At 53.9% G+C, this 12,546-nt stretch overlaps 1 protein-coding gene across 12 annotated transcripts in view; it reads left to right on the top strand.

Annotated features, from left to right (window-relative positions):
* Window positions 1–7,704: 7,704 nt before the first annotated feature.
* The window catches only part of ACOX2 (acyl-CoA oxidase 2), a 30,706-nt gene continuing 25,864 nt past the window's right edge, over window positions 7,705–12,546 (top strand). Inside the window, exons 1-6 of one of the 12 annotated variants that reach the window (XM_045990299.1) lie at window positions 7,705–7,943; window positions 8,085–8,193; window positions 9,461–10,167; window positions 10,589–10,751; window positions 10,968–11,119; window positions 11,522–11,629. In XM_045990299.1, coding sequence (XP_045846255.1) covers window positions 10,008–10,167; window positions 10,589–10,751; window positions 10,968–11,119; window positions 11,522–11,629 — 583 coding nt within the window. In that variant the 5' untranslated portion in view covers window positions 7,705–7,943; window positions 8,085–8,193; window positions 9,461–10,007. The other 11 variants (XM_045990297.1, XM_045990301.1, XM_045990302.1 and 8 more) reach the window with 11 other exon arrangements.

Raw genomic sequence — 12,546 nt, 5'->3', positions numbered from 1 at the left:
TTCTTGCAAATAAAAAAGAAAACCCTCTTTGTTTAAGCCATTGTTGGTCAGTCTGTTACTTGCAGACAGAGAATTCCTGACACAGAAGGCCAGCCCTGATGCCTAGAATAACCACCAGACTGTACTGAAAATCCAGATTCCTCTTTCCATTAGAAATCAAGTGGAGGAGGGGGGGTGCCTGGGTGGCTCAGTGGGTTAAAGCCTCTGCCTTCGGCTCAGGTCGTGATCTCAGGGCCCTGGGATCGAGGCCCACATTGGGCTCTCTGCTCAGCAGGGAGCCAGCTATTCTGTGGAGGGGCACCTGGGTGGCTTAGTCGGTTAAGTATCATCTGACTTGTGATTTCAGCTCAGGTTATCATCTCAGGGTGGTAGGATGGAGCCCCATGCTGGGTTCCACACTCGGTAGGGGGTCTGCTTGAAGATTATCTCTCTCCCTCTGCCCCTCCCAGGCCCCTTACACACACACACACACACACACACACACACGCTGTCTCTCAAATAAATAATCTCAAAAATAATTTTTTTTTTTAAAGGAAACTAGTTGGATTCGGATCGCCAGCAGCAATGCCCGAGATCTGTTTCTCCGTCTCTTCTCCACACAGCCCACACACCAGTCTGGTATCTGGGCACCCTTAATTCACACAGCATTTAGTACAGATTTGCTGAGGGCCTGCTCGGTGCCAGGAAGCACGCTGTGTGCTGGGGGCACAGTTGGAAACAAAAATGATGAGATCATTGCCGTGGCCTCCTCCTCGTTGTTCTCCCTGCTTCTGCCCTGCCCCCTATGGCCTCCTCTCGGCCTCCTCTCGAGAGAGAGCAGCCAAAATGAACCTGTAAACAATGAAGACAGGTCTTGCCGCTCCTCTGCCCAGGGCCCTCCCTTACCCTGCCACCCCCCATGACAGCCTTCCTGCCACCCGGAGTGCCCTGCCGTCCAGCTCTCCCTTCACCTCTGGCCTCCTGCCTTCTGCCCTCCACCCTCCCCCAGATCCGGCTACCGGCCCAGTCTCCTCACACCCAACATCCCATGAGGTGCCTTTTCACCTTCTTCTCTCAGAGAAACATACAGTTCTCTCCCCACAACCTTCAGGACTTTTTTCTATGCTCTTTCTAAAGGAGGCCCTCCGTGGCCGACCCGTCCGACTCCCCATCTCGTACACATTTCCTATCCTTCTTTCCCCGTCTTATTTTTCCTCCTCACCATTTGCCGCCACCAAACACACATCTTCCTTGTACATCTTGTGTGTCTCCCCTAGTGAAAATGTCCCCTCCATGAGGGCAGAGATGTTTGTCTCATTTCCTGCGGAATCCCAAATGGCCGTCCCCCCTCCTCCTTCCCTGCCAGCAGGTGACCTGGACTGCGCCAGTCTCCGGCAGACTATGCTGCTTCCAGTCGGCGAAGGGAGAAGAATTACGCACAAACAAGTCAACTTCAAAACATTGGGTGCCAGGGGCAACAGTCGAAATGACTGCGATCACGAAGGACTCCACAGTCTCACTTAGATAGAAACAATAGCCAACAGAAGAATCGATGAAGGTCAAACACTAGTCACAGGTCTTGCGGACCAGCAAGGAGGAGGATAAAGTTTATAGTTAACCAAGCACATTCAAAGGACCCATCTAAAAGACAACGGGCGCTTCTGGGAAGAAAAGGAGCGATAACAGAAAAGGGAAGCAGGCGCTATTTCGTTGCTCCCTGAGCTGACCCGGCGTTCCAGGTGCTCTGCTTCGCCGAAGCTGGCGGCTGTTCCGCCCTGGGCGGGCCGGGCGTTCCCAGCTGCCCAGCTTCACTGCCGTATATCATCCTTCTCCCCAAAGACCTGTTGCCAGTATGTTTTTCTTAACGCCATGACTAAATGTGCTTGGCAACTAGTAAAATCCTCCAGGGGCTATAGTTTAAGCAACAAATTGTTCTGAGGGACAGTAGCAAGACTGGGCAGACTGGGCCCCAGGAGCAGGAATCCAGTCCCGTCTCACTGGCGACTGGGTTTGGGGTGAACCCTCTTTGGCTGATGGGCCCAAATTCACAACCTGGGAGACAGACCTCAGGAGGTGAAGAGGCCCTCCCTCCCTGATTCTGCATATGTAGCCCAGGGGAGCCCTCAGAACCCAGGAGCCTTTGCTGGGCAGCCTCACCTCGCTGGGGATTGTACGACTTCCAAGCTCCTGGAGGGCAGGGACTCTGGCTGATTCGGCTTCCATTTGCCAGTACCAACCCAGGTGTTCCAAAAGCTGTGATCGGGTGTCAGTCATGGTCACCGCATTTACGGAAGGCCAGCAATGTCACCACCCATGACAACACGATGTCAGTCTCACTATTCTGCAAACTAACCAACGTTTAGGTAAATTAAAAGACCTGCCCATAGTCACAAAACCATCCCTGGGGAAAGACGAGATTCCCACAGAGCCGTCTGTCTGCAAAGTGCGCATTTTCTCCACTACAGCTAGACCTCGATCCTAGGAAGGATCCAGGTCAGGCCTCCCTGACCTTTGACCATGAGATTCGACGAGCTGTTTTAACCTTCTCTGTGTCTGAACTTGAGGGATCTGGCCTCTACCCATAAAAACAGACTCAGGTCAATATAGACTGATGTGAGTTCTGGGGTTCTGCCCCCCAAAAGCCAACCAGTCTCTGGAGCCAAACAACAGGTTAGCATCTACCCTCGAAGTGGGATTCCTGCCCGCCTTGCAGGACTGGACCTTCGGCTGAGCAGTAACCTAAACACTCTGGTGTTTCCGTGCCCCCCCACCAGACCCATCAACCCCCAGCCACCCTGCTCCCACCAGGCCCTGCCTCACAAATGCCCTTTGGCCCTTTTGGCCCCATACTCCCCGGGGCCACTTGCCCTCATTTCAGCCACCCAAAGATTACCTCAGTTGATGAAAAGCAGGCGCTCACCTAGGGAGGACACTTCCCAGAACGGACTCCTGGAGAGATGAGCGGGACTTCCCAGGGAAGGACCCTGACAACTCCCCCAGGCTGCCCAGCAAGACCAAAGTGAGCTGGGCCCCCCCTCCCTCCAAGGGAGAGGCTTCACAGGGGACCAGGGAGCTGAAGCTGACCCTTTGGGGAACCTGACCTAAGAGGCACATTCCCCATGGCAAGACTGACTTTAGGCTTTTGCCCCATAAAGATGGTTAACCCTGTGCCCAGACCCGTATTCAAGCCCCAGCTCTGACAAGCACTTGTCACAGGCCTGGAAAACTTGCGGGACCACGTTGTCCACATCTGCGACACAGATAATGCTATTTATACTTATAGAATATTTGGCGTCTGTGGCAGGGACTGGGCTATTTATATTTTCTGTGAATTCTCTCCTTGAATACCCCCCAGGACTGGCATTGCCTCCATTTTACAGGTGAAGAATCCAAAGTTTAGAGAGGACAAGCCACTCCCCAAAGGCACGCCATCAGCAGGGGGAGGCAGCAAGCTGGGAACCCATGAACCCACGTCTGCCTGACTGGGCCAGCACATTTGTCCTGGAAGCGTCTGCTGGTGGAGGCTGCAGGATTGTTTTTGCAAAGCACCCACATTTGAGTTTTCCCATCTGTCACCGCAAACATGCTGCAAGCAAGCTGAGGCCCTGCGGCCTTCCTCCTTCCTTTTTCCGCAACAGCAGGTGGCCCAGCCGGCACCAGTCTGGCAGACTGGGCCCTAGGAACAAGAATCCATGCCCATTCCTCTCACCACTTTAAGACAAGACCGTGGCCAGTGGGATACCAGGGTTCACTCAGCCCAAGATGTTCAGGGAAGAGCAAGAAGGAAAGAAACATGTATTGAGCACCTACTGTATGCCTGGCAGGTGAGAGACCAGACACAAAATGCCTGATCCCGGAGCCTGGCTCACTTCAAGGGACGGACGTTCCTTCTCTCTCTCTCCCTTTTAAGGACACCCTGGCAGGTGACACAGCATGACTGTGAGGAGCCCAGGCTACAAAGTCAGACTTCAGACTTTGGGGGGGGAGGGCAGTCCAGCTCTGCCACTTGCAGGTGGGTGGCCTTTGACAAATTATTTATTTTTATTTATTTTTTTATTAAAGATTTTATTTACTTATTTGACAGAGAGAGATCGCAACTAGGCAGAGAGGCAGACAGAGAGAGCAGGCTCCCCGCTGAGCAGAGAGCCCGATGTGGGGCTTGATCCCATGATCCTCGAGACCACGACCTGAGCCGAAGGCAGAGGCTTAGCCCACTGAGCCACCCAGGCGCCCCTCGGCAAATTATTTAACATCTCTGAGCTTTTCATCTGTTCACTGAGGATTCCAATAGTGCCAGCCTCACAAGCTGGGAGGACAGCATTAACAAACATAAAATGTCTGGCGGGGCGCCTGGCAGGCTCCATCAGGTCGTGTGACTCTTGATCTCGGGGTCATGAGTTCGAGCCCCACACTGGGTAAGCAAAGATTACTTAAATACTTAGTTTTTTTAATTTTTTTTTTTAAGATTTTAAGGTGTGACGCTACCATGGGGAGAGACCATGGGGCGGTGTGAGGCCCCTTAGTGAGCAGAAATCGGTCATCACAGATGAGGAGGCCACAGCCTGGGGGAAGAGGGCACCTGCCCAGAAACCTCAGAAGTCCTCTCAGAACAGGTGCTCTGGCTCTCTTGCCTTCTTTCCCAATCTTATATACATGGAAAAAGAGCCAGAACACCAGGTTCAAATCCCAGTTCTGCACCTTCTGCGAACTAAAGAGAGGCACGCGACTTCCCAGGGTTGTTATGCAGTGGAGGGGAGGGAACCTGTAAGTAAACATCCCACCCACTCACAGAACCTGGTTCCACTCCAAGTCCCACCCGTATAGCCGGACACGTGCTCCAAAACACTCACCCCAGAGTGGTGGTCGAAGGCATATGGATACTAATGCTAAGCATAAGCCACGCCAAATTTTATTTAATTTTAAGATTTTATTTATTTATTTATTTATTTATTTTAGAGAGAGACGGCGACAGTGAGAGCACCAGCAAGGAGAGGGGCAGAGGGAAAAGCAGACTCCCTGCCAAGCAGGGAGTGGGATGCGGGACTCCATCCGTCATGACCTGAGCCGAAGGCTGACGTTTAACTGACTGAGCCACCCCGGGTGCCCCAAAGCAAGCCAAATTTTAGCACAGAAACACGCAGGAAGAGAAAAATCACTCACCTTGCAGAACAAACCTTTCTTAGAAGGACCACCTGTGGGAAGCCTTTTAAGCTCCTTGGATATTAACAACTTGAGTTCCTGATGCGTACAGGACAAGAAGCCATCAGGAAAGATTGGGAAAGGATGCAGAAAAACCAGGATCACTCTGGAAACCCAGCTGGGTACACAGCTTTTTGGTACAGGTAGTACCAAAGGAATCCCCAGCTTTGAGACTGAAGGTATGGATCTCGTGTCAAGATATACAAATGTGGGGGCGCCTGGGTGGCTCAGTGGTTTAAGCCGCTGCCTTCGGCTCAGGTCATGATCTCAGGGTCCTGGGATCGAGTCCCGCATCGGGCTCTCTGCTTGGCAGGGAGCCTGCTTCCCTCTCACTCTCTCTGCCTGCCTCTCTGCCTACTTGTGATCTCTCTCTGTCAAATAAATAAATAAAATCTTTAAAAAAAAAAAAAAGATATACAAATGTGTGCAAATAGAGTAGACACACAAACCCACCCCCTCCCACCTTTGAAAACAGTGCCAAAGCTCCAAAGTCTTTCACTGTCAACCATGCTTACGCACTCATCTGCCAGATATTTGTTGAGCACCTACCCTGGGCCAGACCCTGGTCTGGGAACAGAACTATATTGGTGACCAAGAGCGAGAGAGTCCTTGCTTTCATCGGTGAGCTACACAAAAACCAAGAGTTAAAGAAAAAAATACCCCCACGGCAGTGGGTGTACCAAGGGTGTGGTTTTTCCACACCAACAACCAATTCCCCAACACCAACTGGGTGTTCAACAATTCAGTTCAATTCTGACACCAACTCTTAGGGTGTATGTAGATCCCACAGGATCGAGGATCAGTCCCACAAGTCTGACCCCACCTCAGACCACAGCTGCCCAACCCAAAGGCCACCTGTACCTCCAAAGTACTGGCTATAAATTCAGGGATTCCCACAGCCCCCCCCCCCCCCCCGCCATCCTGGGTTCAATAATTTGCTGGAATGACACACAGAACTCACTTTACTTAGTTTATCGGGTGATTATAAAGGACACAACTTGGGGGCAGCCAATGGGAAGGCACGTGGAGGACAGGGTGTTGAGGAGGGAGGGGCTGGAAGCAACATGGAAATTTCCAGGCGGCCCTCCCAGCACCTCCATGTTCGCCAGCTCTCCCCAAAGCCTGCTGTTTAGGGACTTTTCCCAAGGTTTCACTACACAGGCATCGTTGATTAAATCACTGGCCCCTGGTGATTAGCTCAAAATGCAGCCCCCTCTCCCCTCCCTGGAGGCTGGGTGGGGAGGATGTACCGGAAAAACAGAGAATTCCAACCGCTCTCATTAAGGCTTGGTCTTTCCTGCAAGCAGCCTCCATCCTGAAGCTATCTAAGCACCCCCCCCCCACCATCCCCGCTACGGATAATAAAGGATATGGTCTTGGGGCGCCTGGACAGCTCAGTGGGTTAAGCCTCTGCCTTCGGTTCAAGTCGTGGTCTCAGGGTCCTGGGATCGAGCCCCCACATCGGGCTCTCTGCTCGGCAGGGAGCCTGGCTCCCCCTCTCTCTCTGCCTGCCTCTCTACCTACTAGTGATTTCTGTCTGTCAAATAAATAAAATCTTTAAAAAAAAAAAAAAAAGGATATGGTCTTATCACTCAGGAGCTTGCAAGGGTTTTTAGGGGGTCTGTGCCAGGAACTGGGGACAAAAACCAAATACCCGTGTTTTGTATTATACCACAAGGGGCCAAAACTTGGAGCTAAGAAAGCGGGTCCTGCAGCTTCCAACCCAGACTGTGCTGACATCCCCAATGTGGTGAGATGAAAAGATAAAAAGCAGCTGGACAGGTAGGGCCAGGGAGTCCTGGGAACAGCGGGGACAGGAAGAGAGAGAGAGAGAAACTTCAAAGTTCCAAAAAGCTGGAAATTCGTTAGAAGGGATTGTGAGTATGCCATCCAGGTTTTCCTGCTCATTTCTCCTGCGGAGAATCCCTCCCCAGCAGCTCCCCAAGCCCAGCCTGGATGCTTCAGGGTCAGAGGACTCCTAGAGGTTTTCCTTTTGTTTTTGCTTCCACTGGACCCCAGTGCTTAGATCGTGCTGGGCACGCAACCACAGGGTTGGATAACAAAGCAAACCAACACGTCCCTACAACCTAAACCCTCACACACACACCCACAAGTCCCTCACCAGCAGACTGTCCAGAATCTGAAATTCCACCATGAAACGTCACTTGGGGGAATTAAGAAATTCTGTCATAGGGCACCAAGAAACCGGTCATAATCTCAAGTTACAACCTGAGATAATTAACGTGTAATTTCAAGTCACAACTCAGAGTTTCACAGTTTGCCAAGAGCAGGATAGCCTGCGATTTACAGACTAGGGAAGGGAAGTTCAGAGAGGTCAAGTGACATCTCCCGGTCACATTTGCAGGGTCTGAGCAGGGGCCTCTGGACTCCAGGTGGGGGTTGTGGTGTCTGCTGATGCACAGGGAACCGGGTACGCATGTTCCGGGGACTGGCTCTGGAGTGCAGGCGGGCAGAGGAAGAGCCTGGCCAAGGTCAGCAGTTGACACTCCCAGAGCTGTGCCCCCACCACCCCCGCAGAAGGGGGTGGTGGCAGAAGGCAGAACGGGTCACACCACCTGAGGGAGCCGGTGTGGGAGAGGAAAGCAGGGAGCTCAGCCTGGGGATCCTGAGGGCTGAGAGCCTGCCAGGCACTGCCTTCCGGTTTTCCATGTTCCAGCCCATTCCAGAGGAGGAGAAAGGGGCTGGGCCACCCACCAGAAACCGAGGCATGCAGCTCCAGAGGCCAGGCCTATAGGCAGACACAGGTGAGACAGGTGAGCAGGGCCAGGGGACAGGGGAGGGAGTGGGAGGCCCCTGAGGGCTGGACCACCGCAGTCATGACCCTCCCGGAGCTCCTAATGACTCTGAGCTCGGCTTTCTTTGATTTCATTTCAACCTGTATTTAGAGAACCTGCCTGTGGGCCAGGCCCTGGCTGAGTGTTAGTTTAACTTGACAAAGGCCACTGTGCCCTTGGAGTTTACCCTGTTGTCGGAGAGAGAACAATAAACAAGAACGTAAGTGAGTAAATTATCTTGTATGTTAGGAGAAAAAGTAGAGCAGAGTGAGGGGAACTGGGAACGCCAGGGTAGGGGGGCTTGGGATTTTTAAAGAGGGCAGTCAGGTGGGCCTCACTGAGGAGGTGACATTGAGCAAAGACTTGAAGGAGGTAATGAGGGAGCCAAGAGGATACCTGGGGAAGGTGTTGCAGAAGAAGAGTTCGAGGCAGAGCATACAACTTGGCAGAGGTGGGGTGAAGGGGAGGCCTGCGGTGTCCAGGCACAGCAAGGTGGCAGCAACAGTAGGGGAGTGGAGCAGGAAGACAGGAGGCCAGCTCGGAGGCCTTGCGGGGATCCAGGGGGCAGATGAGAGGGGCTCCTTGAATGGGCCAGGCCCCCCCATGGCCCTGCCACCCCCTCGGGGCTATCGGTTTGGAAGCCTGCATACAAACCCCACTTGCCGCTTGTGGCTACATGACCTCACAGAGTGACCTTCCTTCCCATCCTGACCTCCCTGTAAAACAGGCTAGTAACAGTAGTCTATCTGTAGGACTGCGGTGGCTGCCTGAGGGACAGACCACATGCCTCCCGACAGCTAGGCATGGGATCCAAAGAAGTGCCGGCCATCCAGGCACTTTGGAAGGGAACATTCGGGCAAAAAAGGCATTGTTCCTATTGCCTACGCTAACAGCACCCAGTGGGGCAGCAAAGGGGCATTCAGTTCCTGGGGGGCCGGGGGGGCACGGTGCGGCGGGGCAGGGTGCTGCAATCAGGAAGGCTCCTTGGAGGAGAGGTCCCTGGAGGTTGGGTCTGACTAGGAACAATGGGGGAAAGTGCCAGAGGCAAAAGGGAGCAGGAGGGGAGCTCCCCAGGTGCTGGAGTGGCTGATCCAGGGCAAGGGGCAGGTTGGGGGGAGGTGGTGGAAGCCTGGGAGCATAGACTCTCTCCTGCAAAACAGTGCGCACCAAGGGGCAAATTCCAAGTTGGGGGGAGGGGAGGACACAATGTGACTGCAGCTGAAGATCTCCACCTGGCAGCCCAGAGAACTGACAAGGGAGAGGCGGAGTTAGGGAGAGATGGTGGGGGTGGGGTGGGGGACAGACACTGGGATGGAATAAGTGCACTTGAGATACTCAAGAAGCGGGCTGAAGCCTACCTGATGGTTGCCTTGCTGTGGGGGATCAGGGGGTTTGCCAAAGGACGCAGATCCATCCTAACTGCGGGGGACACACAGGGGTCCCTGGGGGAACCCTTCCCAGGTCCGAAGCAAGCTTCCTCCCTCCAGCTCTGCGGTACTTCTCAAGGCTCACAGAAACGGACTGAGGGGGCCCAGGACTCAGGGGACCAGGTGAATGGGACCACAGGCCCCCCCCCGCGAGGCCCCCTGGCTCTGTGGTCAGACCCTGTCCAACTCCTGGCTGCCTCAAGCTATGCGGCTAGAGGCCACACAGATGCTCAGTGTCACCAAATACCTGTGCAGGAGTGACTTGAACTACTGTAGAATTCCCCCAGGTAACCGTTGCGGTACAGGTTGCAGTGAATGGGGCTCGGGCCCTGTGAGTGGATCCCTTCCGGATCTCAACAAACGATCCTGCTCTACCTAAATGGTAGATTACTGCACGCCTGGCCCACCGAGGGCACCCCGGGAAAGGGGGTGGGGGTGCGGGGCACTCGCATATTTCAGGGCAGTTGCTTTCCTACCCGGAGGGGCCCCTGGCTGATGTTCAGCTCTGGGCACTTCCTCCTCCTCCTGCACTCGGGTCCTTAGTACCCCCAGGGCAGCACTACGCCAGAAGTATCTCTCCTGAGGCACCAGGCAGCTCCAGGCTAGGATGGACAACCCAGTGTACCGAGTGTCCCTGGGGGATACCTGGAGCAGGCGAGTGCACCCTGACATAGCCAGTGAGAGGCTCATACAGTCCTTCAACGTGGAACAGCTCACCAACATCCTGGATGGAGGTGCCCAGAACACTGCACTCCGGAGGAAAGTGGGTAAGAGGGAGCTGGGGAGTGGAGCCTCTGGTTTGTGCCCATATGCCTTTCTTGGAAGAAGAGTCCTCCACTAGCAGTCCCACCTTCAAATGACAAATTTTGCTCTCAAAATTCCACTATTAGAGATTCATTCCTTTGGCCTGGAAGGACCTCTCTAATAAGTCCATATTCCCTGAGCCCAACTGAAGGATAGAAGAGTCTTAGGCAGCAGAAGACCGGGATGCTGGTCCTTATTCTGTCACTGCCTAGCTTTGTAACCTAGAGCAAGTCACCTTCCCACCTCTGGTGCTCAGTCATTACACCTGTAAAATGACAATGTCTGACTTCCTTTCCATGTCCACAAGGCAAGAGGGTGGAAAGATCTGAAGGTGCCAGGAACCTCTCCCTGGTCTCTAAGCCCTCTGTTCTCTGTCTCTGGAAGAGAGCATCATCCACAGTGACCCAGAGTTTAGCGTGAAGGATAATTATTTCATGACCCAGAATGAACGTTATGTGGCCGCTGTCCGGAAGAAATTTCACCTCCAGATAATAGCAAAGCACCTCGGCTGGTCGGAAAACAGTCCTGAATTCTATTATGCTTACAGGTACTCACTCCCAGGGCAGCCCCACCAGAGAGGAGATCACCTGGGTTCACCTGGAAAACCTTAGCACCATTAACAGTTTTCCCCACCTTTAAAGGCCATGGCTGTTGGGAGGCCAGGATGACAGGCGCCCCTTCCCTCCTGCACCCCACCAGGCTGACGGTACCAGGGTCCCTGTCTCCGGTGGGTTGCTCCAGCACCGTGTCCTTCCCCCCACAGAGCCCTTTCTGGAGAACTGGCATTAGCCCTACACACCGTGTTCCTGAAATCCCTCCAGAGCCTGGGCTCTGAGGAGCAGATTGCCAAATGGACCCCGCTCTGCAATGAGTTCCAGATCATTGCATCATATGCCCAGACAGAACTGGGACACGGTGAGCCTGCGTTTCTGCATGCACGGTTCCAGAAAGCCCACTCACAGCTGAGTAGTCAGAGATTGTGTATTTCCTATGGAAACATTCCAGCAGGTGGCAGTCAAGGGTCTGGAAGGAGGGGGTTCCCTTTCCTAGTTTATAGAAACACACCGAGTGAGCTAGCGTGCTTTCCTTCTGGAAATGTCAGCAAGCGTCCCTTGTCACAGGCTGGACACATCTCCCCCCACTCAGCCCACGGGTGAAAGACAAGAAATGCCTGTGAGTACAGCTGGGAGCACCCCGACTGGAGACGAGGCTGGTGCCTGGCAGTTCAGGGTCCACCAGGACACTGCCCCCCACCCCTCCCCGGTGCGATTCCTGTCCTGAACCCCTGCCTCACAGACTCCCCTCCTTGATTCCCAGGGACGAATCTTCGGGGCCTGGAGACGGAAGCCACCTATGATGCAGCCACCCAGGAGTTTGTGGTGCACAGCCCCACGTTGACGGCCACCAAATGGTGGCCTGGGGACAGTGAGTATCCATCTGTACCCCCAGCCCTATCTGTCCCCAAGGAGAACAAAGTTGGACAGCAGAGTAGCACGGCTCTGGGGTCCACCAGACTGCAGACAGATTCCCTATTCTAGGCTGGTGAACTTGAATGAATCAATTCATGTACTTGAACTTCAGGGTCTCACTCTGTCAACAGGGGGGGATGGGAAGAATTTCATCCGTGAGTGGTTGAGAGACCCCAACTTTGAAGGAGCAGAGGAAACAAAAGCACCTGACCTGTAGGGGATGAGGGCCAGGGCCTCTCCCACAGGCACCCTGCCCCCAACACAGACACACGCGTGCACAAACACACGGCCCAGTCCCAGGCACTCTCACCTCCCAAGTTAGTGATTAAGTTTGCCAATCCATCACCCAGTTCACAGATCGCCCCTGCTCCAGAAAGGCTCAGCCACCGTCTAGCTGCTGGCACCACACTGCCCCCTGTGGCCACCAGGTGGCGACCGCACCATGCTTCCCCCAGGCTCCGTCATTGCCCCAGAGGGGATCCCAGCAAGGCCCTCTCCCCGGATGTGACACACACCTGGGAAGGCCGGTCTGTGGCACTTCAGAACCCATTTGGTGAATGCTTCCATGGGGGAGAAAAAAAACAAGGAATCCCAAGAGTACGACTAAGCAGAAAGAAACGGGCCAGAGATAAGCAGAGAGGGAGAAAGCTTGAGAGAGAAGTCAGAGAAATAGAGACAGGAGAGAGCAAAGAGAGAGGAGAGGGAGGGACTAGATGACCACCGTCAGAACGTCAGAAAAAAAGGGGTGCCTAGGTGGCTCAGTGGGTTAAGCCTCTGCCTTCGGCTCAGGTCGTGATCTCAGGGTCCTGGGATCGAGCCCCACATTGGGCTTTGTGCTCGGCAGAGAGCCTGCTTCCTCCTCTCTCTCTGCCT

This window comes from Meles meles, chromosome 20 (assembly GCF_922984935.1).
Source record: "Meles meles chromosome 20, mMelMel3.1 paternal haplotype, whole genome shotgun sequence".
Lineage (NCBI taxonomy): Eukaryota > Metazoa > Chordata > Mammalia > Carnivora > Mustelidae > Meles > Meles meles.
Note: the sequence above shows the minus strand (reverse complement) of the source record. Positions and strands in the feature narration are given on the sequence as shown.